Source organism: Alnus glutinosa, chromosome 6 (assembly GCF_958979055.1).
Source record: "Alnus glutinosa chromosome 6, dhAlnGlut1.1, whole genome shotgun sequence".
NCBI lineage: Eukaryota > Viridiplantae > Streptophyta > Magnoliopsida > Fagales > Betulaceae > Alnus > Alnus glutinosa.
In genome coordinates this window covers 7,517,267-7,542,184 of record NC_084891.1, presented here as the reverse complement: position 1 = coordinate 7,542,184, position 24,918 = coordinate 7,517,267, and the positions used below count along the sequence as shown (strand labels likewise).

The following is a 24,918-nucleotide window of genomic DNA, read 5'->3' as shown; positions in this document are numbered from 1 at the left end:
CAATCACAAAGGATTTATGGGTGCATGCTTGGAAAAAAATGCAATGAAGGAATTGAGAGTGCTTGTCTTTTCTCTAACGTCTTAACATGGGCACAAACTTATCACTTTCTTGACATAAATGAATTCAAATTGATCAGAACACACGTTAAAGAATTGAAAGAGACTCATTTTTTATTTTTCCATTTAGCTTTCTTTGTGATAAATGACATTTTGCTCCCATAAGCTGCCAGCAATTTATTGGTCCAATCTGAACACAGGGAAGAAACCGTGTTGAGATTGGATCAATAATGATGATGTGTTAAGGGATGATCGCACCATAACAATTGTGATCATTCACGCACTATATTATTTTCATGGAAAGTGAAAACTTTCATGAAATTTGAAGGAAAAATGGTGCAACTCTCTATCTATAAATAGTCAAGGGGTTGGAGGCTGAAATTCATTCTGTTTTTCTTTAACTATTTCTCTTTTTGTTTTCCTCATCAATTTCCACCTTAACGGGATAAATCCTTCCAAACACTTGCATTCATTTTACATTAAAATTCCTTCAAATAAATGACCTGCAGGATAAAAAATCAAGTCTTTGGGAGTTGATTTTCCAATTCTCACTATCTCCCCCTTGGGGCATGGCTGTCGGAACATCGAGATCTCCTGAACCCTTCTTCTCTTCATCTTCTTCCTCCCATTCCAACTGGATTTACGATGTGTTCTTGTGTTTTAGAGGTGAAGATACGCGTAAGAACTTCACCGACCATCTCTACTTTGCTTTGAGAGATTTTGGAATTAAAATCTTCAAAGATGACCATGAGCTTCGAAGAGGAGAATATCTTGCATTTGAACTATTACGGGCAATAAAAGGATCCAGAATCTCTATCATTGTTTTTTCAAGGAACTATGCAGCTTCGAGGTGGTGCCTGGAGGAACTTGTGGAGATCATGGAGTGCCGAAGAAGTATGACACAACTGGTTCTGCCTATATTCTATGATGTTGAACCCTCGGATGTGAGAAACCAAACGGGTAGTTTTGCAGAAGCATTCGCAAAACATGAAGAGCATTACTTGTTGGACATGGACAAAGTTCTTAGGTGGAGACGAGCTCTGTGTGAGGCTGCTAATTTGTCAGGATGGGATCTAAAAAAAACTGCAAACGTGTAAGTTCGTATACGCAATAGTTTTTTCTTTCACCTACAATATTATTATATTTTAGTACATTTATAGTATCACATTACAATATGTTTTCTATAAGAGAAAAATATAAAAAAATCCCCTGAACTAACAACTGATTTTAGAATAGCCCCCTTAATTTTCAAGTGCACTAATGTGACCCATCAAAATAACCAATGTGTGTCAAAAATGCAACTTTTGTCGAAATAACCAAACCGGTTTGTAGAAAATTTTATACAACCCATATATAAGATTGACATGTGTCCCTTGGCATGTGAGAATCATATGTTTTTTTAATAGCATGTGCTTTTCACATGCTTTTTTAATAGCATTATTAAAAAAAACATGTGATTCTCACATGTTTAAATGACACATGTCAATTTTACATGTGGGTTGTATAAAATTTCATACAAACCAGTTTGTAGGAAATTTTTGTTCTTCCTATAATATCCTTATTCTCTTAAAACCTAAAATAATAATAAAAAAATGAATTAAAAAAAGTATTCTTTTTTTAAAAATAAAAAATAAAAAACAACAAGAAAATTGGTGGCTCGACAGCTACCCCAATTAAATTTTTTTAAACTTTTAAGTTTTTAATCTCTTTTAATTTTTTGTTTTATATATATATTTTTTACAATGACACATGTCATCATTTTATTAATGATAACGTGGCACACTAATAGAATCCGTCAAGTGTTTTGACGGAATTTGACTGCAGGGAGTAATTTAGTTTTATAAATGTATATTTTTAATATATTGATATTTTTTTAGTAAGAGTGACACATGTAATCATTTTATTGGTGTTGATGTTGACACTAACAGAATCCATTAAGTATTTTGATAGAATTTGACTACAATGATTAAATTGTTATTTTTTGCTTACCTTGAAGACCTTTGAATTATTTTTTAGGAAAAATATAAAAGGCCCCATGAATTAATAACCAATTTTAAAATATCCCTTTGAATTTTTAAGTGTACTAATTTGACTTAACAAACTACCAAAGTGTGCCAATAAGGCTACTTTTGTCGAAATATTCCTATAATACCCTTATTCTCTTAAAAACTAAAATAAAAAATTAATAAAAAAACTATTTTAAAAAAAATAAAAGAATTTTAAAAAACTATTAATGTAAAACAAAAAAGTTAAAGAAATTAAAAACTTAAAAAGTAATTTTTTTAATTAAGAAAAAAAAAAGAGAAAAAACAAGAAAAGGAGTGCCTCGACAGCCACCCTAATTAAAAAATTATGATTTTTTATTTTTTTTAATTCTTTAACTTTTTAGTTTTATATATTTTTATTAACAATGACACGTGTTGTCATTTTATTAATACTGACGTAGCACACTATGGAATCTGTTAAATGTTTAAAAGGAATTTGACAGGAAAGAGTAGTTTAGTTTTATAAATGTATATTTTTAATATATTGATTTTTTTTTTAAAAAAAAAAAAAGACTGACATTCATCATTTTACTAGTATTGACTTTGACACTAATTGAATCCGTTAAGAATTTTGACGGAATTTGATTACAATGACTAAATTGTTTTTTTTTCCTACCTTGAATACATTTGTATTATTTTTTAAGGTTAAATGTCCTATTAGTACATGAGTTTTAAGCGTTTTTAAATTTAGTACTTGAGTTTTCATTTGTATTATAGGTGGTACCTGAGTTGGAGGAAAAAACTCATTTGGTAACTTTGTTAGATTTTTCGTCAAAATTTTAACGGCTCGTCACGTGTCAACTATTGAAGTTGACATGTGGCATTATATAAATAAAATAAAATAAAAATCTCTAAAAAAATAATAAAACTTAAAAAAAAAAATGAAAAAAAAAAGAGAAAAGGGGTGGCCTTGGCCACCATGGGGGTGGCCGACTGGCCGGCCACCCCCATTTTGGCCAAGCCACCCCCTTGGCCAATCTAGGGTGGCCAAACCACCATATGACAAAAAAAATAATAATAATAATAATAATAAAAAAAATAAAATAAAAATAAAATAAAATACTGATGGGTTTTGGCCTTTTGGGGTGGCCGAACCACCCTTGTGTCCCATGGGGGTGGTTTGGCGACCCCATGGGCAAACCTTCAAATGTTTTTGATGGGTGGCCATCCTGGGGGTGGCAGAACCACCCCAATGGGCCAGATTTTTTTTTTTTTGTTTTTGTTTTTTTTTTTTTTTTGTTTTTCTTTTTCTGCCATGGGGTGGCCGAATCACCCCATGGACCACCTAGACTGGCCAAGGAGGTGGCTCAGTCACCCCTCTTCTTCTTCTTCTTCTTCTTCTTTTTTTTTTTTTTTTTTTTTAAAATTATTATTATTTTTTAAAAAAATATATTATTTTTTAAATATTTTTATTTTTATTTTTTATTTTTTTTATATAGTGCCACATGTCAACCTCAGCAATTGACACATGGTGAGTCGATAAAATTTGGACGAGAAATCTAACAGAGGTATCAAACAGGTTTTTACCCCTAATTCAGGTACCACCTATAATACAAATGAAAATTCAAGTATTAATTTTAAAAACGCTTAAAACTCAGATACCAATAGGATATTTAATCCTAATTTTTTTTTTCTGCAGTGAGCGATTTATATTTTAGGTCAACCATATAGATTGATTTTCAATTTATCATTTTTTTTTTCTTTTTAAAAAAATGTTTACTTTTGTTTTTTTAGAGAATAGGGGTATTATAGGAATATTTTGATAAAAGTGGCATTTTTGGCACACTTTGATAGTTTGATGGGTTACGTAAGTATACTTGAAAATTCAAGGGGCTATTCTAAAATCGACAGTTAATTCATGAGGCATTTTGATAATTTTTTCCTTAATTTTAATAGTAAAGTGGTAGAGGGACTAATTTAAAACTTATGTAAAACTTAAGGACTTTATTCTTAAAAATAAAATTTCAAAGACTAAATTCGAATAAGATGAAAACTTAGTGGTTAAACAAAGCCTAGAGTCGTTGTACTACAGGTTTGAAAAGAGTGTTACGTAGAAGAAAAACACTACTCTTTGCCGCAGAATTAAAAGCAAGAGTAATTCCTTTCGTCTTGTGTGAGAGAATGAGGTTTTGAGTGTGTTCGATTTTGGGTTTGAAAGATATTTCATTGCCACTCTTTTGTACTCCAATTCTTTGGCTAATTGATATTTTTTTTTTCTAGTCTTCGCTCACGGACATACCTTAAATCGAGAGCATCACAAAATTCTCTTGTACTATTGTGTGTGATCAGTTTGTATTATGTATTGTAATCATGATCTGTTGCACAATATAAACTTAATTGGCTAATTAACCAAGTGATACTCACTTATTTTTATGGATTCACGTACTTATAACATAATTCTATGGTATAAAATTTAGTTTCTTCAAACTTTGCCCCAGCAGTATTGTAAATGCTAATGAGTTAAGGATAATGACCAAAACTAACGTGTTCTAAGTTTTTACATATTCGTATATATGAAACTTATATTTCAATTCTCTCTTGTATAATGTGACTCTACCTAACTTCTTATAATAATTTCTAGGCATGAAGCAAAGTTTATCAGAAAAATTGTTAGAGAGATTACAAGAGAATTGAACAGCAAGCACTTGTTTATAGCACTCTACCCAGTTGGAGTAGATTCGCGTGTTCAAGACATAACTTCTTTGTTAAATGTCGGAGCTAACGATGTTTGCCTGGTAGGAATCTTGGGTATGGGCGGAATTGGAAAAACAACCATTGCTAAAGCTATTTATAACCAATATTTCCATGGATTTGAAGGTAAAAGTTTCCTTGCAAATGTTAGGGAAACTTCCAAGGAACCTAGGGGCCAAGTTCATCTCCAAAAACAACTTCTTTCTGACATCTTGAAGACAAGCGAGATAAAGATAAGTAGTGTAGACAGAGGAATTAATATGATTAAAGAAAGACTTTGTAATAAAGCAATACTTGTGATACTTGATGATGTAGACCATATGGAGCAACTGAATGCCATATGTAGAAAGCGTGATTGGTTTGGTTTGAGAAGTAGAATTATTATAACAACAAGAGATGAGCACTTGCTAAAGGAGCTAGAAGTGGATAACGTATATACAGTTTCAACAATGAATGATAGTGAATCTCTTGAGCTCTTTAGTTGGCATGCCTTTAGGAATAGCTATCCTACTAAAGATTATACTGATTTGTCAAGAAGTGTCATTGCTTATTGTGGAGGATTGCCACTAGCTCTTGAAGTTTTGGGCTCATTCCTTTTCTCTAGGAGCATGCTAGAATGGAAAAGTGCATTAGATAAATTGAAGAGGATTCCTCATGAGCAAATTCAAAATAAACTTAGAATAAGTTTCGACGGACTAAGCGACAATACTGAAAAGGATATATTCATTGACATCGCATGTTTCTTCATCGGAATGGACACAAACTATGTTGTAAAAATATTGGATGGTTGTGGTTTTTTTCCAAAGATTGGAATTAGTGTTCTCATTCAGCGGTGTCTTCTTAAAGTTAGTGGGAGAAACACTTTTACCATGCATGATTTGCTGCGAGACATGGGAAGAGAAATGGTTCGTGAAAAACACCCAAACGAACCTGGGAAATGGAGTAGATTATGGCGGCATGAGGATGCATTTGATATATTGACAAAGCACGAGGTAATAAGAACTTTCTCAATTGAAAAAATTGAAAGGAAAACAGAGCATTTTATTTTCTAATATATGTGTTATTTGGGAAGCAAATGCATATATACCAATTCATGCTGATTATATGCCTTGAGAGTGTAATCCCTATATTTCTTATTTGAAAATAGGAATAGTTATTTTCTTTGCTAACATTATTCTTTTGTTTTTGTAGTTTCAAACATGATTACATTATATTAAGCAAGGAAAAATAAATGAAATAATAAACAAGAAAGCATTTTGGTCGACCAAAATTGTTAAAGTCATCACTTATCTCAAAAGCCTAAGGTTATAAGAAATAATGAATTTAATCACTTAATTAATATTCTAAGACTTTAATAAGTGTTGCCAATACAACGAATATGTAATTGAAATGGGAGGTGAATTACGGAGACAAGGTTCAAGCTCAGGACCTTTGTTCTCATACCTTTGCCCCAAATGCTTGATACCATATTAAATAATCAATTATCCTAAAAGCTTATGTGATAAATCTGGATAATCACTTGTCTCATGCAATTTTTTAATTTTTAATTTTTAATTTTTTTTTAATTTTTTAATTTTTTAATTTAATTTAATTTAATTTAATTTAATTTTTATTTATTTATTTATTTTTTTATTTTTTTTATTTTTACGGGGAACAAATGTAGTTGAAGGACTTACTTTAGAATTGCCAAGTCTAAGTAAGGTGAATTTCAATTCAAGAGCATTTAGAAAGATGCAGAGATTAAGATTATTCCAACTTGATCACGTACGATTCACTGGAGACTATAAATATCTTTCCAAAGAATTAAGGTGGATTCGCTGGCATGGATTCACTCTAAAGTTTATGCCAAATGACTTTTATCCAAAAAACATAGTTGTGTTGGACTTACAATATAGCAATCTCAAAAGAGTATGGAAAGTTCCTAAGGTACAATAATCAACAATTATTTATTTTTTTTTCTATGTTCTAGGCTCTAAAATTGTGATTTCCTTCATTTTTCATTGTTTATTTTTCTCATTTGTTTAGCAGTTGCTTGAGAAGATGAAAATTCTAAATCTTAGTCACTCTCATTATCTGAGGCAGACCCCTGACTTTTCAAAACTCCCCAATCTTGAGGAATTAATATTCGAGGATTGTACGAGTTTGTTTGAGGTTCACCACTCCATTGGAGATCTTAGTAATCTTGTTTTGGTGAATTTGAAAGATTGCAAATTTCTTAAAAGTTTGCCAAGGAATTTCTATAAGTTGAAGTCTTTAGAAACTCTTATTCTTTCTAGGTGTTCTAAAATAGACAATTTGGCTGACAACTTGGGGGAGATGGAATCATTGACAATTCTTCTTGTGGACAAAACTGCTATAAGGCAAGTGCCTTTTAGTATAGTGCAATTGAAGAACCTCAAATATTTATCTCTATATGGATGTAAAGGATCATTGTCCAAGCCATTGCCTTCACTCTTTTGGTCCAGGATATCACCAAGGAAAAGGCCCAAGTCAGTCAATCTACTGCCAACTGTGCTACAAGGCTTGAACTCACTAACACACTTATGTCTCTGGGATTGCAATTTATCAAACAACGCAATTCCTATAGATCTTTGGAATTTATGTTCTCTTCAAATTTTAGATTTAAGATGCAATCATTTTGAAAGCCTATCCGCACGCTTAGGCGGTCTTTCGAAGCTTCAAGATCTCAAATTGGATTGCTGCAAAAACCTTAAATCAATTCCAAATTTACCCGCAAGCTTGGTTTTTTTACATGCAAAACACTGCACTGCGCTGGAAAGAATGCCGGATCTATCAAAGCTCTCAAAGATGAACGGTTTGTACCTTATTAACTGCCACAAATTAGTCGAAATTCCAGGTCTGGATAAGCGGTCAAATCCCATTGTGTCTGTTCTTTTGGGAGGGTGCATAAATCTGACAAATACTTTTAAGCAAAACTTAATACAGGTACATGTTTCTCCCTCTCTCTCTCTCTCTCTCTCTCAATTTAGTTGAAATGGGATAATGTGTGGAGTAGGGTTTTAACTTATATTGGACCTCTTCTATGATATATGATTAAATCTTTGAGTAATGAGTCCTTCTTTAAAATTATTATTAGATCAAAATTTAATAGTGATTTATCTTACACCCAATGGGAATTAGGCTACATCAATTTTGGGAGGGCTCAAGGAGGACTTGAGTCCTCCTTATAACATTACTTTAAATATCCACTTATCTCATGTTATTTAATTAATACTTTAACACACATCATCCTCCTTCCTTATGTAACAGAAATGGGCTACATGTAGAGTTGGTAGTGTGTCTGGCATTTTCTTCCCTGGCAATCAAATTCCCGATCGGTTCACCTATCAGTGTGAGGGGCCTTCAGTACATTTTGAAGTACCTATTATTGATTCCATATTGAAAGAGTTTGGTGTATGCGTTTTCACTTCAGTACCTGTTTTGGTATTATCTTCATATAGAATTAGCATGTCATTTATCAACCATACCAAGAATACTATTCTGACCAATCTGGCAGAAGTATCCGGTGGCCCATTCCCTCTTGGAGATCACTTATTTCTATGCAATATTGTTCTTACCAATGATTTTGAGGGTGGTGATGAAGCGGAGGTTGTTTTTGGATGGGAATATGATCAAGTCACTGCTAAGAAGATAGGGGTGCATCTAGTATATGAAGGGGTTGTTGATGAAGAAATTATTCATTACGCCTCTACATCTAATGAGGATGCCAATAACAATAGACAAAACGGACACTCTAGTATGAGAAAAGCGAGATCTCCAAATAAAATGAAGGATGCACAAATTTTGCTTCTAGAGAAAAAGCTCAAAAATCTTACTAAAGAGGAAAATGAGTATTTTTTTTACTCTTTTATGACCAGATTTCAAAAGTTTCATTTTGGATAGGTCTAAGATATATGTAATCTTGTCTCACATGTATTGTATAATTATTGAAATATATTATTCCCCAATGCGAATGTCAATGCAAGTATCCTTCTCTATAGTCACCATATGCTCTCGTGTTAAATTCTCCTAGCAAATAATCTGTCTCCAAGTCGAAGCTTCGTATCTGAGGGAGTTTTTGCAGTTGGGTTATTAGTGTTTTTCTATCAGATGTTGATATTGTGTTGCATAATCCTTTTCAATCTCTATTAGGATTCGAATGTGGAGTCCAAGACTGATGGTCATGATTGTAAGATATTATCTCTTTATATGGCCTTTATATCACATATTATGGTGTTTATTATATTGTTAATAAATAAATATAATATACGGTATTACGGTTATTATTATTTTGTCTTACCTTAAGGACCTCTAAATTATTTTTTATATTAGAACGAACGATTTGTAATTTAGACCAATCACAGAGAATGATTTTGCATTTATCTTTAGATTTTAGAAAGAAAAAAAAAATTATTTCTTTCTTTCTTTCTTTTTTTTTTAAAAAATATATAGTATTTTTCTAGTAATTAATAAATACAAATAGTGATTTTGATTTTTCAATGATTAAAATAAGGTATTTTTGAAATATTTTGGTCAAATTTTATTTTTCATTCAACATAATGGTCAATATTAACAGATGAAACTAAGTTGCAACAAATTAGTAATTTGATAGGTTAAAACATGACATTAATTTGTTTGTCCGTAAGACCTTATAAAAATGACTGTTAATTGAAAAGGCTAAATTATATTTAACTCATATAAAAATTTTGAGAGCTGGTTGTGGTATTCAAAAATAACCATCATGTTCTAACTAAAAAGATATTAATTGAAAAAATTTAAAAAAAAAAAAAAAAACTCCAATGATATCACTGATTTTTTCACATCTATTACCTAAGTTTGATTGATGCCAAGAAGAGAGAGTTCTCAATGAAAGACATTGAAGATCAACACCTGTCTGTTTATTTCAGCTTTTTGCTTCTTGGTTTGTTCAACGGGATAAAACTGAAGCAAAACGAGTTCATCACTCTGACGGGTGATTGGTGCATAACAATTGTACAACTGTTGTGCACTAGAATAGAGATATGGGGTGGATCTCACGTAGGATCTATGTGGTGGAATTCACTATATAAGACCCACTTCATGTCTTTAAGACCTTGCACAATAGCTGCACAACTGTTGGCCTTGTTTGATAAAAATGGAAACGGAACAGACTAGTGCTGGATACTATTCATGTACTTTTTTTCTTTCTTTTTTTTTTTTTCACTTTTTCATATTTTTTAATACCAATCAACATAAAATATTCCCACATTTTTCACTTTTTATATCACATAAATAATTTTTTAATACTATTTAAATAAAAAAAATTCACTACAATACAAAACTTTTTTACTTTTCTATACAAATTCTTTTTACTTTATATCACATTATCACTTTTTACTAATTTCAAAATTAACAACCCACTACTCTGTTCTATACATGTCTTTGCCAAACAAACCCGTTGTGCAAGAACCATTTTCCCATCACTCTTGGGTTTGGCGAAGAAAAGAAGTCAAAAAGATTGGAGCCCACCATTGACTTTACAGGTGAAATACAAGTCACACATCATAAAAGTATCTTTACTTTTACTTGATGGAATTGAATTTCCATCAAGTCCTTACAGTTGGGCTTATTTGTGAAAATATTGGGCAGAACAGGATGGTGGATTTTTAATTTTGGAGTTAGTAAAAAGTGATAGATGTGATATAAAGTAAAATAAATTTATATAAAAAAGTGAAAAAATTTTGTATTATAGTGAAATTTTTTTATTTGAATAGTAATAAAAAATTATTGATATGATATAAAAAGTGAAAAAAAAAAAATTAGAATGTTTTGACGTTGTTTGTTTTTGGAAAATGCAAAAATAAAGTGAAATATTTTTATGTTGTTTGCCAAACATTTGCTATAAATTTTCTCATCACGTCTTCCCCAACATTTTTAAAGATAAGTACAAACTACAAACACCGATTAAACCCAAACAATATTTACACTTGGAAATAGAAACTAGCTTAATAATCATGTTCATTTGATTTTTGGCGGTGGTAATCTTCTTCAATGTGATATTTTCATGTGTCAACCTCTTGAAAAAAATAATATTTGACATCAATGTGTCTGGTTTTCTCATGATACATTTGTGGTAAGATGTATTATGCTCTGGCTATCATAAAACACAATAGTCTCATTGTACTGCAAGCCTAGATCACTGGTCAAACCTGTAACGACACAGAAAAAAGCACTAGCCGTATCTGCTATCACCCAAAAAGAACTAGTCAATTTAAAATTTCTTTATAATTCCTAATAAAAACCCAGTTTTTTCATATGAGACCGATGTGTAACAAACTTCTTCCTTTAAATTTCTGACGCCCTCGTCAGGGCTCTGGTACTATTTGTAATGACGCAGGAAAAAAAATAGCTACATCTGCACTATCATCCCTAAAGGACTATTCAATTTGGAATTTTCTTAAAATTCTCTATAAAGTCAAATTTCACTTAGTAACTAGGCAATGTGAGACTTAATACTTATTAGTATATTTATAAATTACCTACTCTATGTGGGCTACTCTTTATCTTCTCAATATAGGACCAGGGGTTACAAAACCTCTCAGCCAAAATACCATGATACATTTGCAATGAGCACCAAAATTACAATTCTACAATTGCTATCATTTGTGTCCCATGTAGGAATAGGTCCAGAAAGCTTATTATCACTGAAAAACATTTTATACAAGCTCTCCAAAGGACAAAGTTCAGATGGGATAGGACCTTCTAGTCTATTACCATCAAGAAAGAGAGCTTGAAGCTTGTGCAATCTTCCCGTAGTTGGAATAGGTCCAACCAATTAATTGGTCATGCTAGGGGAATTTATCTTTCTTGAAATGTCTCCACCGTTAGGGGCCCCTGAAAATGTCTTGGATTTGAACTTTTCAGCAAAATCTCCAACTGGCACTAAATTGGGAGTAGGAAACTCCCCAATGTCTGGATGGTGCCAAATGCCAATTTGAAGACCTTTTGTATACCATGCCAAAACTCCCAACATCAACCAAGTTGTTTTCATGGAAATTTTCAGTCACTTGGCACTTTGCTCAAGTTGTTGCTACGAAAGTCCTCTATGTTGCGCCAATTGATCATGTAGATATTTTGATGTGATTCTTTACCATTTTAATTGTGAAATAATGGAGAGAAATGTTATTTGTACAACTCAAGCCCTCTACCACTGCAGCATGGAAGGACTAGAAGCAGAGCTCTCCACCACACATTCAATCGTTCCAATGAAATAATATTGAGCTGTCAACTATTTCAAAGTGTTGAAATATAATGAAGCTTATGATACCATGTAGAAAACGGTATAGAAAGACTTGATATTATGTAGAAATCTATGACGAGAATAATAAAAGAGAGCACAAAAAGAGCTGAAGAGCCGAAGCGGAGATATACATATGGCCTACAGGCTACAGGTATGTTAGGTATTGCGATTTCGTAGGAAAAAAAGGTGTAATTTTAAATCAAATTATAGAAAATGAATAGTTTGGAATAGTGTTTTTATAAAAAAATTACGATTTAAAAATATATAAAATTTATGTTTTCAAATCACATGTAAGATATATGGTGCTTTTTTAAAAGGTTAAACTACAATTTTGCCAGATAACTAATTACATTTTTAAAAATCACTTTTAAAATCGCTTTTTTTATTTTTTTATTTTTCTTTTTATGGACTAAAAGCTTTATAACCAAACACATCAAACTACAGTACTCCAGTCAAAACTGGATTCACCGTTTCATCAAAAACGACACTGGAATCCTGCAACAAAGCAGTAAACCAGAAAACACCAGGCCCAAAACAGAGCAAACACCATACAAACGTATTACACACAAACGGACATATTGTCTATTGAAGTATAATTAATTGTATTATTTAACTCTCCATAACAAGAGGCATATCTAGCCCATGCTTGACATTTTTTGCGATTGAAGGAAAAGATGAGAGCTTAGGTTACCCCATACTGATTGTCAAATGAGCTTAGTGCAAAAAAACTTGAGAGCAGTTTAGAATTGAGAACCCTTCCTCCCCCACAGGTGATGTTCAATCTTTGAAGGAAATACTACCACATTAATTGTATTCTTGCACCAGTTTCCTGAAGGTCTAAATATTAATGAATCATTTATTTGAAGCAGTATCAGGATTAAGGACGAGTTTTGGAAGGAAGGGGGATGAAGACGTTGGGCTGTCAGGTTGAATTTAATCGTTTTCTTTGTTCCTTTTTGCCCTCTCTTAAGGTCATTGCGAAAGTGAGAGCCATTGGTTTGTTCTTCCCCTTTTTATTTCTCTTTTATTTATTTATTTTTTTTAAAAAAATGAAACGAAGTAAAGTCATTGTATGGACAAGTTTTAATTTTGTAATATCTAACGGTTTCACATGATGTAACGTCATTTAAAACTCTTAAATTAACCACGTGGCAAGGACATATGCACCAATCATCTCCACCTATTGATACTCATAATCTTTTTCTTTTTTGGACATGAAAAGAGCTCCTTTTGTCTAGACTCTTCCATCATTTTTGTAGAAATATATACATTTTAAAAACAGAACATAATGATTTTAGATATCAATCTGTAAAACATACGTCTTCTAGTGGATCTCAGAATGATTTTACTTTAAGAACTCTTCATTCAAAAAGGTTTTAAATTTGTTACCAAAATATGTATCCTAATATCCTTCACAGCTTTCTTTATTTTGAAATTGATTTTTGTGGTGTTTGAGTTGACAAGTTAATAACTCTGTCAATCTTTATTGTTGCCAAGATTGAAATATTCACTATTTGTTACAACTTGAGGTCTCAATTCGAAATTCCAACAATGCCATGTCAATCCTACGTTCAGTCATTTAATTAGCAAATTGTTGTGAGAATACGATCTAAGACTTGTCAAAACCTCCAAAGGGTCTAAAATCAGGACAAGATTGCGCTGACAAAGTTCACGCATTAATTTCTACTTTGAAACTTGTCAGTGGTCCTTGATGCGATGTCATCCAAAAATATTGGAGGACTTTGAGAATCAAAATAATCCTCCAAAAGTAGTGGATCCATCCAACAACACAAAATCATCTTGTCCTTCTTATATTTTGGACACACTTTAATAATAGAGAATTTATTTATTATTTTTGCATGCTACAAAAAGCTCTCAGAACATTTTTATATCATATGAAACTTGTTGGCTTATTTTAAATCAATGTACTCACCTGGACTAATTTCAAACATTATTTTTTTTTAAAAAATAAAAATAAAGAAGAAAAAGAAGAAGAGCACGTTGAATCTATTGCGTTTTTTCTTTGCAATTCGAATCCTTTTACCATATGAAAGTCATTAAATCATCTTATACGAAAAAAAATAATTCAAAATATGAAAAATAATTGTTAGCTTTATACGTGTTGTGTTTGCACTTTAAAACCAACAAAAAAAAAAAAAAAGAATGATAATAAACTTACAAAAAATTTAATTAAAAAAAAAAAAAACCCTAAAGCTAAAAACACCGACAAAAATTAAACACATTAACAAATTAAATCATTATAACTCGAATCTTATTATAAAATTATGATCTCAGTTTGTTTAAGTAAGACGGAAAATAATTAAATTATTCATTTAAATGACAAAGGGTTTTACAAATAATAATAAAAAAAAAAAAAATCATCAACCCTATTCATAATTATTTCTTATATCTATTTTTAACATTTTTATATCTAAACAAAAGAGAGTCCTTGCTGTTAAAATATGGAAGTTTTTCACATTAATTAAGTTTGTCTTTACCATTTAGGCTTGATCGTTTATTATTGTTAGGGAAAATACTAGCCATCTCGGCCCTACAGGCCCAACCCAATCATTTGGGCCCAACCGGTTTACCCGACCCGACCACCCAACTCGGGTTGCCGACCTAGATACTTTGTAACACCCAAGACCGCGGATATCTCTGGATTACTCGGGATTGAAGGGACGCAACGCACGATACGTAACTAGATTGTGTGTCCGAAACTTCTCAAATGACGTGTCACCCATAAAGGATTGTGTGCCTGAGATAGGCGGTCGTGGATCCCGAGATTTCCGTGCAACCGAGGTCACGTCTTTTTCAACTATGGATCCCCACGTATACTGGGAGCTATCTTAACTGCTTCTCGTTCTCTATAAATATCAAGGCCTCTTCAGACGTTGAGGTAGACACTTATGCTTCTAAAAATTGCTCTGAGCATTTACTCTTAAACAATATACTTACTTAAGCATCGGAGCGGGATTGTCGGCATCACTCGATGCAGTTTTTACTTGCAGGTTTGGAAGGAGCATACAGCGAATTACTGATCGACACGTCACCTACCGGAATACTGTATCAACAATTATCATTCTTGTATTTTTTGTACTTACCACATTTTTTCTATAAATATAAGTAATTTATATTGTAAACACATCATATAATAAAAGCACAAATGTATAATATAACCCTTACGAAAATTTAATTAATTGTGGAAATATGCCGCAAGGCACTCTAATTATTATTTTTTTAAAGGAAAATTATAGTTTAGCCCTCTAAATTGTCACCCGTTTTGCAAGTAGCAACATAAACTACCAACGCTTGAACTTTGGCTCCCCAAACTACTAAAAAGTTTAAAAAAATGTTCATTTTAACGAAATACGCCTATAATAACCCTGTCACGTGTCATTTTTCAATTAAAAATTAATAAAATTAAATAAAAAACAAAAATAAATAAAAAAACCAAAAAAATCTATTTTTTTTTTTTTTTACAAAAAAGGTTTTTGGGTGGTAGCTGCCATTTCTTCTTCTTCTTCTTTTTTTAGTTTTTTTTTTTTTATTTTATTTTTAAATTTAATTTTTATTATTTTTTAATTGAAAAATGACACGTGGCATAGGTATTATCGGCATATTTCGACAAAATGAGCATTTTTGAAACGTTTTCGTACTTTGTGGGGCTAGAGTCCAAACGTTGATAATTCGTCGGGCCACTTATAAAACAATTGACGGTTTGAAGAGATACTTGCAACAATGATGGCGGAAGAAAAATTGATGGAAGTGCAAAATGGCAAGGATAGGTGTCAGTGTCAATCACGTCAACGACTTTGATGAGTTTCTTATCGATCACAAAGGACTTATGTGTGCCTGCTTTGAAAAAATGCAATGAAAGAATTGAGAGTGCTTGTCTATTCTCTAACGTCTTAACAGGGGCACAAACTTATCACTTTCTTGACATAAATGAATTCAAATTGATCAGAAGACACGTTAAAGAATTGAAAGAGACTCATTTTTTATTTTTCCATTTAGCTTTCTTTGTGATAAATGACATTTTGCTCCCATAAGCTGTCAGCAATTTATTGGTCCAATCTGAACACAGGGAAGAAACCGTGTTGAGGTTGGATCAATAATGATGATGTGTTAAGGGATGATCACCATAACAATTGTGATCATCCACACTATATTATTTTCATTGAAAATTAAAGGAAAAATGGTGCAACTCTCTATCTATAAATAGTCAAGGGGTTGTTGGCTGAAATTCGTTCAGTTTTTCTTTTACTATTTCTCTTTTTGTTTTCCTCATAAAGTTCCACCTTAACAGGATAAATCCTTCTAAACACTTGCATTCATTTTACATTAAAATTCCTTCAAATAAATGATCTGCAGGATAAAAAATCAAGTCTTTGGGAGTTGATTTTCCAATTCTCACCATCTCCCCCTTGGGCCATGGCTGTCGGAACATCGAGATCTCCTGAACCCTTCTTCTCTTCATCTTCTTCCTCCCATTCCAACTGGATTTACGACGTGTTCTTGTGTTTTAGAGGTGAAGATACGCGTAAGAACTTCACCGACCACCTCTACTTCGCTTTGAGAGATGTCGGAATTAAAATCTTCAAAGATGACCATGAGCTTCGAAGAGGTGAATATCTTGCATCTGAATTGTTACGGGCAATTCAAGGATCCAGAATCTCTATCATTATTTTTTCAAGGAACTATGCGGCTTCGAGGTGGTGCCTGGAGGAACTTGTGGAGATCATGGAGTGCCGAAGAAGTATGACGCAACTGGTTCTACCTATATTCTATGATGTTGAACCCTCAGATGTGAGAAACCAAACGGGTTGTTTTGCAGAAGCATTCGCAAACCATGAAGAGCATTACTTGTTGGACATGGACAAAGTTCTTAGGTGGAGACGAGCTCTGTGTGAGGTTGCTAATTTGTCAGGATGGGATCTAAGAAAAACTGCAAACAGGTAAGTTCGTATACGCAATATATAGTTTTTTCTTTCACCTACAGTATTATTATATTTTAGTACATTTATAGTATCACATTACAATATGTATTCTATAAGGGAAAAATATAAAAAAGTCCCCTGATTAACAACCGATTTTAGAATAGCCCCCTTAATTTTCAAGTGTGCTAATGTGACCCATCAAAATAACCAAAGTGTGCCAAAAATGCCACTTTGTCGTAATATTCCTATAATACCCTCAGTCTCTTAAAACCTAAAATAAATAAAAAATAATTAAAAATAGTATTCTTTTTTTAAGAATAAAAATTCAAAAATATTAACATAAAACTAAAAGGTTCAAGAAATTAAAAACATAAAAAAATATGTTTTTAAATTAAAAATTAAAAATAAAAAACAACGAGAAAAGGGGTGGCTCGGCAGCTACCCCAATTAAAATTTTTTAAACTTTTAAGTTTTAAATTTCTTTTAATTTTTAATTATATATATATATATATTTGATAGTGACGCGTGTCGTCATTTTATTGATGATAACGTGGCACACTAACGGAATTCATCAAGTGTTTTAACAGAATTTGACTGCATGAAGTAATTTAGTTTTATAAATTAATGTATATTTTTAATATATTGTTTTTTTTTTTAATAAGAATGACACATGTCATCATTTTATTGGTATTGATGTTAACACTAACATAATTCATTAAGTATTTTGACAGAATTTGACTATAATGACTAAATTGTTATTTTTTGCCTACCTTGAAGACCTTTGAATTATTTTTTAGGAAAAAATATAAAAAACCCCCTGAATTAACAACCGATTTTAGAATAACCCCCTGAATTTTCAAGTGTACTAATTTGACCCAACAAACTATCAAAGTGTGACAAAAATGCCACTTTTGTCGAAATATTCCTATAATACCCTTATTCTCTTAAAAACTAAAACAAAAAATTAATAAAAAAAACTATTTTTCAAAATAATAAAGAAATTTTAAAAAACTATTAATGTAAAACAAAAAAGTTAAAGAAATTAAAAACTTAAAAATTAATTTTTTTAAATTAAAAAAAAGGGAGAAAAAACAAGAAGAAAAGGAGTGCCTCGACAGCCACCCAATTAAAAAATTACAATTTTTTTTTTTAATTTCTTTAATTTCTTTAAATTTTAAATTTTATATATTTTTATTAACAGTGACACGTGTTGTCATTTTATTAATACTAACATAGCACACTAATGGAATCTGTTAAGTGTTTAAAAGGAATTTGATTGGAAAGAGTAGTTTAGTTTTATAAATGTATATTTTTAATATATTGACTTTTTTTTTAAGTGAGACTGACATATGTCATCATTTTATTGGTATTGACTTTGACAATAATTGAATCAATTAAGTATTTTGACGGAATTTAACTACAATGACTAAATTATTATTTTTTTCCCTACCTTGAAGATGTTTGTATTATTTTTTAGGGTTACATACCCCATTAGTACTTGAGTTTTAAGCGTTTTTAAATTTAGTACTTGAGTTTTCATTTGTATCATAGGTGGTACCTGAGTTAGGGAAAAAAAACATATTTGGTACCTTTGTTAAATTTTTTATCCAAATTTTAACGGCTTGTCACGTGTCAACTGCTGAGGTTGACACGTGGCACTATATAAATAAAATAAAATAAAAATCTTTAAAAAAATAATAAAATTTTTAAAAAAAAATTGAAAAAAAAAAAGAAATGAAAAAAAGAGAAGAGGGGTGGCTTTGGCCAACTCAGGCACGTGAATCCTATCAACAAACTCTCAAATTGACTACTCAATTGCAGAAAATTCCGATCCTTATGGGGAAGGACGAGCAAAACGGTAACGTTAATTGCAAAGGTGGAAGATGATGAAATATGGGAACCCACACATTGAGTTGTCAAAATGGAATATGGTCGGGGGGATCCACACACTTGTAGAAAACGGTAATGAGATGGGGTACCCACACAATGGTGCCTGTCGAGCCGCAAGCAAGTAATTTTTTTAAAAAAATTTGTTGGAAAAAATTAAAAAAAAATTGAGAGCGTCACAAAATTCTCTTGTACTATTGTGTGTGATCATGATCTGTTGCACAATATAAACTTTATTGGCTAATTAACCAAGTGATACTCACTCATTTTTTATGGATTCACGTACTTATAACATAATTCTATGGTATAAAAATTTAGTTTCTTCAAACTTTGCCCCAGTAGTATTGTAAATGCTAATGAGTTAAGCATAATGACCAAAACTAATGTGTTCTAAGTTTTTACATATTCGTGTATATGAAACTTATATTTCAATTCTCTCTTGTATAATGTGACTCCAGCTAACTTCTTAAAATAATTTCTAGGCATGAAGCAAAGTTTATCAGAAAAATTGTTAAAGAGATTACAAAAGAATTGAACAGCAAGCACTTGTTTATAGCACTCTACCCAGTTGGAGTAGATTCTCGTGTTCAAGACATAACTTTTTTGTTAAATGTCGGAGCTAACGATGTTTGCCTGGTAGGAATCTTGGGTATGGGTGGAATTGGAAAAACAACCATTGCTAAAGCTATTTATAACCAATATTTCCATGGATTTGAAGGTAAAAGTTTCCTTGCAAATGTTAGGGAAACTTCCAAGGAACCTAGGGGCCAAGTTCAGCTCCAACAACAACTTCTTTCTGACATCTTGAAGACAAGTGAGATAAAGATAAGTAGTGTTAACAGAGGAATAAATATGATTAAAGAAAGACTTTGTAATAAAGCAATACTTGTGATACTTGATGATGTAGACCATATGGAGCAACTGAATGCCATATGTAGAAGGCGTGATTGGTTTGGTTCGGGAAGTAGAATTATTATAACAACAAGAGATGAGCACTTGCTAAAGGAGCTAGAAGTGGATAACGTATATACAGTTTCAACAATGAATGATAGTGAATCTCTTGAGCTCTTTAGTTGGCATGCCTTTAGAAATAGCTATCCTACAGAAGATTATACTAATTTGTCAAGAAGTGTTAGTGCTTACTGTGGAGGATTGCCACTAGCTCTTGAAGTTTTGGGCTCATTCCTTTTCTCTAGGAGCATGCTAGAATGGAAAAGTGCATTAGATAAATTGAAAAGGATTCCTCATGAGCAAATTCAAAATAAACTTAGAATAAGTTTCGATGGACTAAGCGACAATACTGAAAAGGATATATTCATTGACATCGCATGTTTCTTCATCGGAATGGACACAAACTATGTTGTAAAAATATTGGATGGATGTGGTTTTTTTCCAAAGATTGGAATTAGTGTCCTCATTCAGCGATGTCTTCTTAAAGTTAGTGGGAGAAACACGTTTACCATGCATGATTTGCTGCGAGACATGGGAAGAGAAATCGTTCGTGAGAAACACCCAAACGAACCAGGGAAATGGAGTAGATTATGGCGGCATGAGGATGCATTTGATATATTGACAAAGCATGAGGTAATAAGAACTTTCTCAATTGAAAAAATTGAAAGAAAAATAGAGCATTTTATTTTCTAATATATGTGTTATTTGAGAAGCAAATGCTATACCAATTCATGCTGATTACATGCCTTGAGAGTGTAATTCCTATATTTCTTATTTGAAAATAGGAATAGTTGTTTTCTTTGCTAGCATCATTCTTTTGTTTTTGTAGTTGCAAACATGATTACATTATATTAAGCAAGGCGAAATAAATGAAATAATTAACAAGAAAGCATTTTGGTCGACCAAAATTGTTAAAGTCACAACTTATCTCAAAAGCCTAAGTTTATAAGAAATAATGAATTTAATCACTTAATTAATATTCTAAGACTCTAATAAGTGATGCTAATACATCGAATATGTAATTGAAATGGGAGGTGAATTACGGAGATAAGGTTCAAGCTCAGAACCTTTGCTCTCATACCATATTAGATCATCAATTGCCCCAAATGCTTGATACCATATTAAATCATCAATTATCCTAAAAGCTTATGTGATAAATCTGGATAATCACTTGTCTCATGCAATTTTTTATTTTTTATTTTTTATTTTTTTTACAGGGAACAAATGCAGTTGAAGGACTTACTTTAGAATTGCCAAGTCTAAGTAAGGTGAATTTCAATTCAAGAGTATTTAGAAAGATGCAGAGACAAAGATTACTCCAACTTGATCACGTACGATTCACTGGAGACTATAAATATCTTTCCAAAGAATTAAGGTGGATTCGCTGGCATGGATTCCCTCTAAAGTTTCTGCCAAATGACTTTTATCCAAAAAACCTAGTTGTGTTGGACTTACAGTATAGCAATCTCAAAAGAGTATGGAAAGTTCCTAAGGTACAATAATCAATAATTTTTTTATTTATTTTTATATGTTCTAGGCTCTAATATTGTGATTTCTTTCATTTTTCATTGTTTATTTTTCTCATTTGTTTAGCAGTTGCTTGAGAAGATGAAAATTCTAAATCTCAGTCACTCTCATTATCTGAGGCAGACCCCTGACTTTTCAAAACTCCCCAATCTTGAGCTATTAATACTCGAGGATTGTACGAGTTTGTTTGAGGTTCACCACTCCATTGGAGATCTTAGTAATCTTGTTTCGGTGAATTTGAAAGATTGCAAATTTCTTAAAAGTTTGCCAAGGAGTTTTTATAAATTGAAGTCTTTGGAAACTCTTATTCTTTCTGGGTGTTCTAAAATAGACAATTTGGCTGACAACTTGGGGGAGATGCAATCATTGACAATTCTTCTTGCGGACAGAACTGCTATAAGGCAAGTGCCTTTTAGTATAGTGCAACTGAAGAACCTCAAATATTTATCTCTAGATGGGTGTAAAGGATCACTGTCCAAGCCATTGCCTTCACTCTTTTGGTCCTGGATATCACCAAGGAAAAGTCCCGAGTCAGTCAATCTACTGCCAATTGTGCTACAAGGCTTGAACTCACTAACACACTTATGTCTCTCGGAGTGCAATTTATCAGACGACGCAATTCCTGCAGATCTTTGGAATTTATGTTCTCTTCAAATTTTAGATTTAAGATGCAATAGTTTTGAAAGCCTATCCGCAAGCTTAGGTGGTCTTTCGAAGCTTCAAGATCTCAGATTGGATCGCTGTAAAAACCTTAAATCAATACAAAATTTACCCGCAAGCTTGGTTTTTTTAGATGCAAAACACTGCACGGCGCTGGAAAGAATGCCGGATCTATCAAAGCTTTCAAAGATGAACGGTTTGTACCTTACTAACTGCCACAAATTAGTCGAAATTCCAGGTCTGGATAAGCGGTCAAATCCCATTGTATCTGTTTGTATGGGAGGGTGCATAAATCTTACAAATACTTTTAAGCAATACTTCGTACAGGTACATGTCTCTCTCTCTCTCTCTCTCTCTCTCTCTCTCTCTCTCTCTCTCTCTCTCTCTCTCTCTCTCTCTCTCTCTCTCTCTCTCTCTCTCAATTTAACTGAAATGGGATTACGTGTGGAGTAGGGTTTAACTTATATAGGACCTCTTCTTTGATATATGATTAAATCTCTAAGTAATGCTATAAGGAGGACTTATGTCCTCTTTTAAAATTACCGTTGGATCAAAATCTAATGGTGATTTATCGCACATCGAATGAGAATTAGGCTACATCAATTTTGGGAGGGCTCAAGGAGGACATGAGTCCTCCTTATAACATTACTTTAAGGGGTAATTACCTTTTCCCCCCATGAACTACTGGCTTGTGTCATTTTACCCCCACGAACTACTACTTCGACCAAAAGAGCATCAAACTACCATATTTACACACTTTAGCCTCTTCCGTCAAGAAACCCCGTTAACTTGGATGGAATATGCCATTTTTTACTGTTAATTTTGATTTAAAGACCAAAATGGCCCCTACAGTAAGGAAAAAAAAATAATAAAATTAATATTTTTTTTTATAAAAAAAAAAAAAAAAAAAACTGCCACCCTTTAGTGGAGGGGGTGGCGCGCGAACCACCCCCAGAGGTGGCTCCGGCCACCTCTGGGGTGGCTCCGGCCACCTCTGGGGTGGCTCCCGGCCCACCCCCTCCACCAAAGGGTGGCCGCACGGCCACCCCAGAACCTAGGATGACCGCGCGGCCACCCTAGGTCTTTTCTAGGGTGACCGCGCGGCCACCCTAGGTCTTTTCTAGGGTGGCCGGGCGGTCACCTAGCTTTTGGGGTGGTCGGAGCCACCTTTAGGGGTGGGGTGGCCGTGTGGCGACCCCTTAGGTCGGGGTGGGCTGCGAGCCACCCGGCCACCTGAGGGGGTGGCGGCAGCCACCCCATTTTCCTTTAGTTTTTATTTTTTATTTTTATTTTTTTAAGATGAGGGTATTTAGGTCATTTTTGAAATTGAGTTAGGGCATTTAAGTCTTTGCCTGAATTAGACTGACAGAAGGGGCCGAAGTGTGTAAAGATGGTAGTTTGATGCTCATTTTTGGTCGAAGTGGTAGTTCGTGGGGGCAAAATGACACAGGTCGGTAGTTCATGGGGGGAAAATGTAATTACCCCTTACTTTAAATATCCACTTATTTCACGTTATTTAATTAATACTTTAACATACATCATCCTCCTTCCTTATGTAACAGGAATGGGCTACGCGTAGATTTGGTAGTGTGTCTGGCATTGTCCTCCCTGGCAATCAAATTCCTGATTGGTTCACCTATCAGTGTGAGGGACCCTCGGTACATTTTGAAGTACCTATTGTTGATTCCATATTGAAAGGGTTTGTTGTATGCGTTTTCATTTCATCACGTGTTTCGGTATTACCTTCATATATTAGATGTAGCATGTCATTTATCAACCATACCAAGAATACTATTTTGACCAATATGGCAAAAACATCCGGTGGCCCATTCCCTTTTGGAGATAACTTATTGCTACGCAATATTGTCCTTACCAATGAGTTTGAGGATGGTGACGAAGCGGAGGTCGTTGTTGTAGCATTGGGATCTGATCACATCATTGTTAAGAAGATAGGGGTGTATCTAGTATACGAAGAGGTTGTTGATGAAGAAATTATTCATTACGCTTCTACATCAAATGAGGATGCTAGTAACAATAGACAGAACGGACACTCCTGTATGAGAAAAGCGAGATCTCCAAATAAAATGAAGGATGCACATATTTTGCTGCTAGAGAAAAAGCTCAAAAATCTTACTACAGAGGAAAATGAGTATTCTTTTTACTCTTTTATGATGAGATCTCAAAAGTTTCATTTTGGATAGTTCTAAGATATATGTGATCTTGTCTCACATGTATTGTATAATTATTGAAATATGTCATTCCCCCAAGCGAATGTCAATGCAAGTTTCCTCCTCTATAGTCACCATATGCTCTCGTGCTAAATTCTCCTAACAAATAATCTGTCTCCAGGTAGAAGTTTCGTATCTGAGAGAGTTTTTGCAGTTGGGTTATTACTGTTTTTCTATCGGATGTTGATATTGTATATTTGCATAATCCTTTTCAATCTCTATCGGGATTCAAATGTGGAGTCCATGACTGATGGTCATGATAACATGACAGCTTATGTCTGTAATGATGTCTTTGATGAACCTAAAATGGGATGGGCTCGATATGCTCATATGATGCAGATTTTGATTGTGTAGCCAGTCGACTTTCTAGGGAGTGAGCTAAACTCTTGGGATCAGACAGTTTTTCATGAGGAACTAGACTGTTTTAGTTTTACCCTTCACATCCTGCAAGGTAATGCGTGATTGGCTTCACGCTTCAAGAGTGTGAGGCAAGATCATGATAACCTGATCGAGCAAGTTCAAACCAGTAATCATTGATCATGCAAATTACCACCAAGAATGAAAGAAAGAAAGGTGCACTGAAACCCTTCCCTAACAATTGAGATTGATAACATGTTTCTGCTCCTCCTGAGAAGCATTTCGGTGCTTAATGA

The 24,918-nt window shown here is 33.1% G+C and overlaps 2 protein-coding genes across 3 annotated transcripts; both read left to right on the top strand.

Annotated features, from left to right (window-relative positions):
- Positions 1-464: 464 nt before the first annotated feature.
- LOC133871476 (disease resistance protein RUN1-like) lies at positions 465-9,947 on the top strand. The gene is made up of 6 exons (XM_062308918.1): positions 465-1,150; positions 4,684-5,774; positions 6,433-6,719; positions 6,819-7,739; positions 8,064-8,644; positions 9,701-9,947. Exons 1-6 carry the CDS (start codon positions 627-629, stop codon positions 9,945-9,947), a joined length of 3,651 nt encoding a protein of 1,216 aa, XP_062164902.1. The 5' UTR covers positions 465-626.
- Positions 9,948-16,340: 6,393 nt separating this feature from the next.
- Positions 16,341-24,405, top strand: LOC133870298 (disease resistance protein RUN1-like). Of its 2 annotated transcripts, none has more exons than XM_062307391.1 (5): positions 16,341-17,030; positions 19,382-20,483; positions 21,068-21,343; positions 21,444-22,364; positions 23,600-24,405. In XM_062307391.1, the coding sequence occupies exons 1-5, from the start codon at positions 16,507-16,509 to the stop codon at positions 24,236-24,238; spliced, it is 3,462 nt and encodes a 1,153-aa protein (XP_062163375.1). In that variant the 5' UTR covers positions 16,341-16,506; the 3' UTR covers positions 24,239-24,405. The 2 variants fall into 2 exon arrangements, with proteins under 2 accessions (XP_062163375.1, XP_062163376.1); XM_062307392.1 differs by having other exon boundaries at positions 21,447-22,364; positions 23,600-24,400.
- The last annotated feature ends 513 nt before the right edge of the window (positions 24,406-24,918 follow it).

Bases quoted from the DNA above. Each gene is read 5' to 3' on its own strand.
- LOC133871476 (XM_062308918.1), top strand. From the start codon at position 627: ATGGCTGTCGGAACATCGAGATCTCCTGAACCCTTCTTCTCTTCATCT. The intron at 5,775-6,432 runs CAAAGCACGAGG...TTTTATTTTTTT, and splicing joins GGATGCATTTGATATATTGA to TATTTTTACGGGGAACAAAT. The intron at 8,645-9,700 runs GTATTTTTTTTA...TGTTTATTTCAG, and splicing joins CTTACTAAAGAGGAAAATGA to CTTTTTGCTTCTTGGTTTGT.
- LOC133870298 (XM_062307391.1), top strand. From the start codon at position 16,507: ATGGCTGTCGGAACATCGAGATCTCCTGAACCCTTCTTCTCTTCATCT. The intron at 17,031-19,381 runs GTAAGTTCGTAT...AATAATTTCTAG, and splicing joins CTAAGAAAAACTGCAAACAG to GCATGAAGCAAAGTTTATCA. The intron at 20,484-21,067 runs GTAATAAGAACT...TTTTTTTTACAG, and splicing joins ATATATTGACAAAGCATGAG to GGAACAAATGCAGTTGAAGG.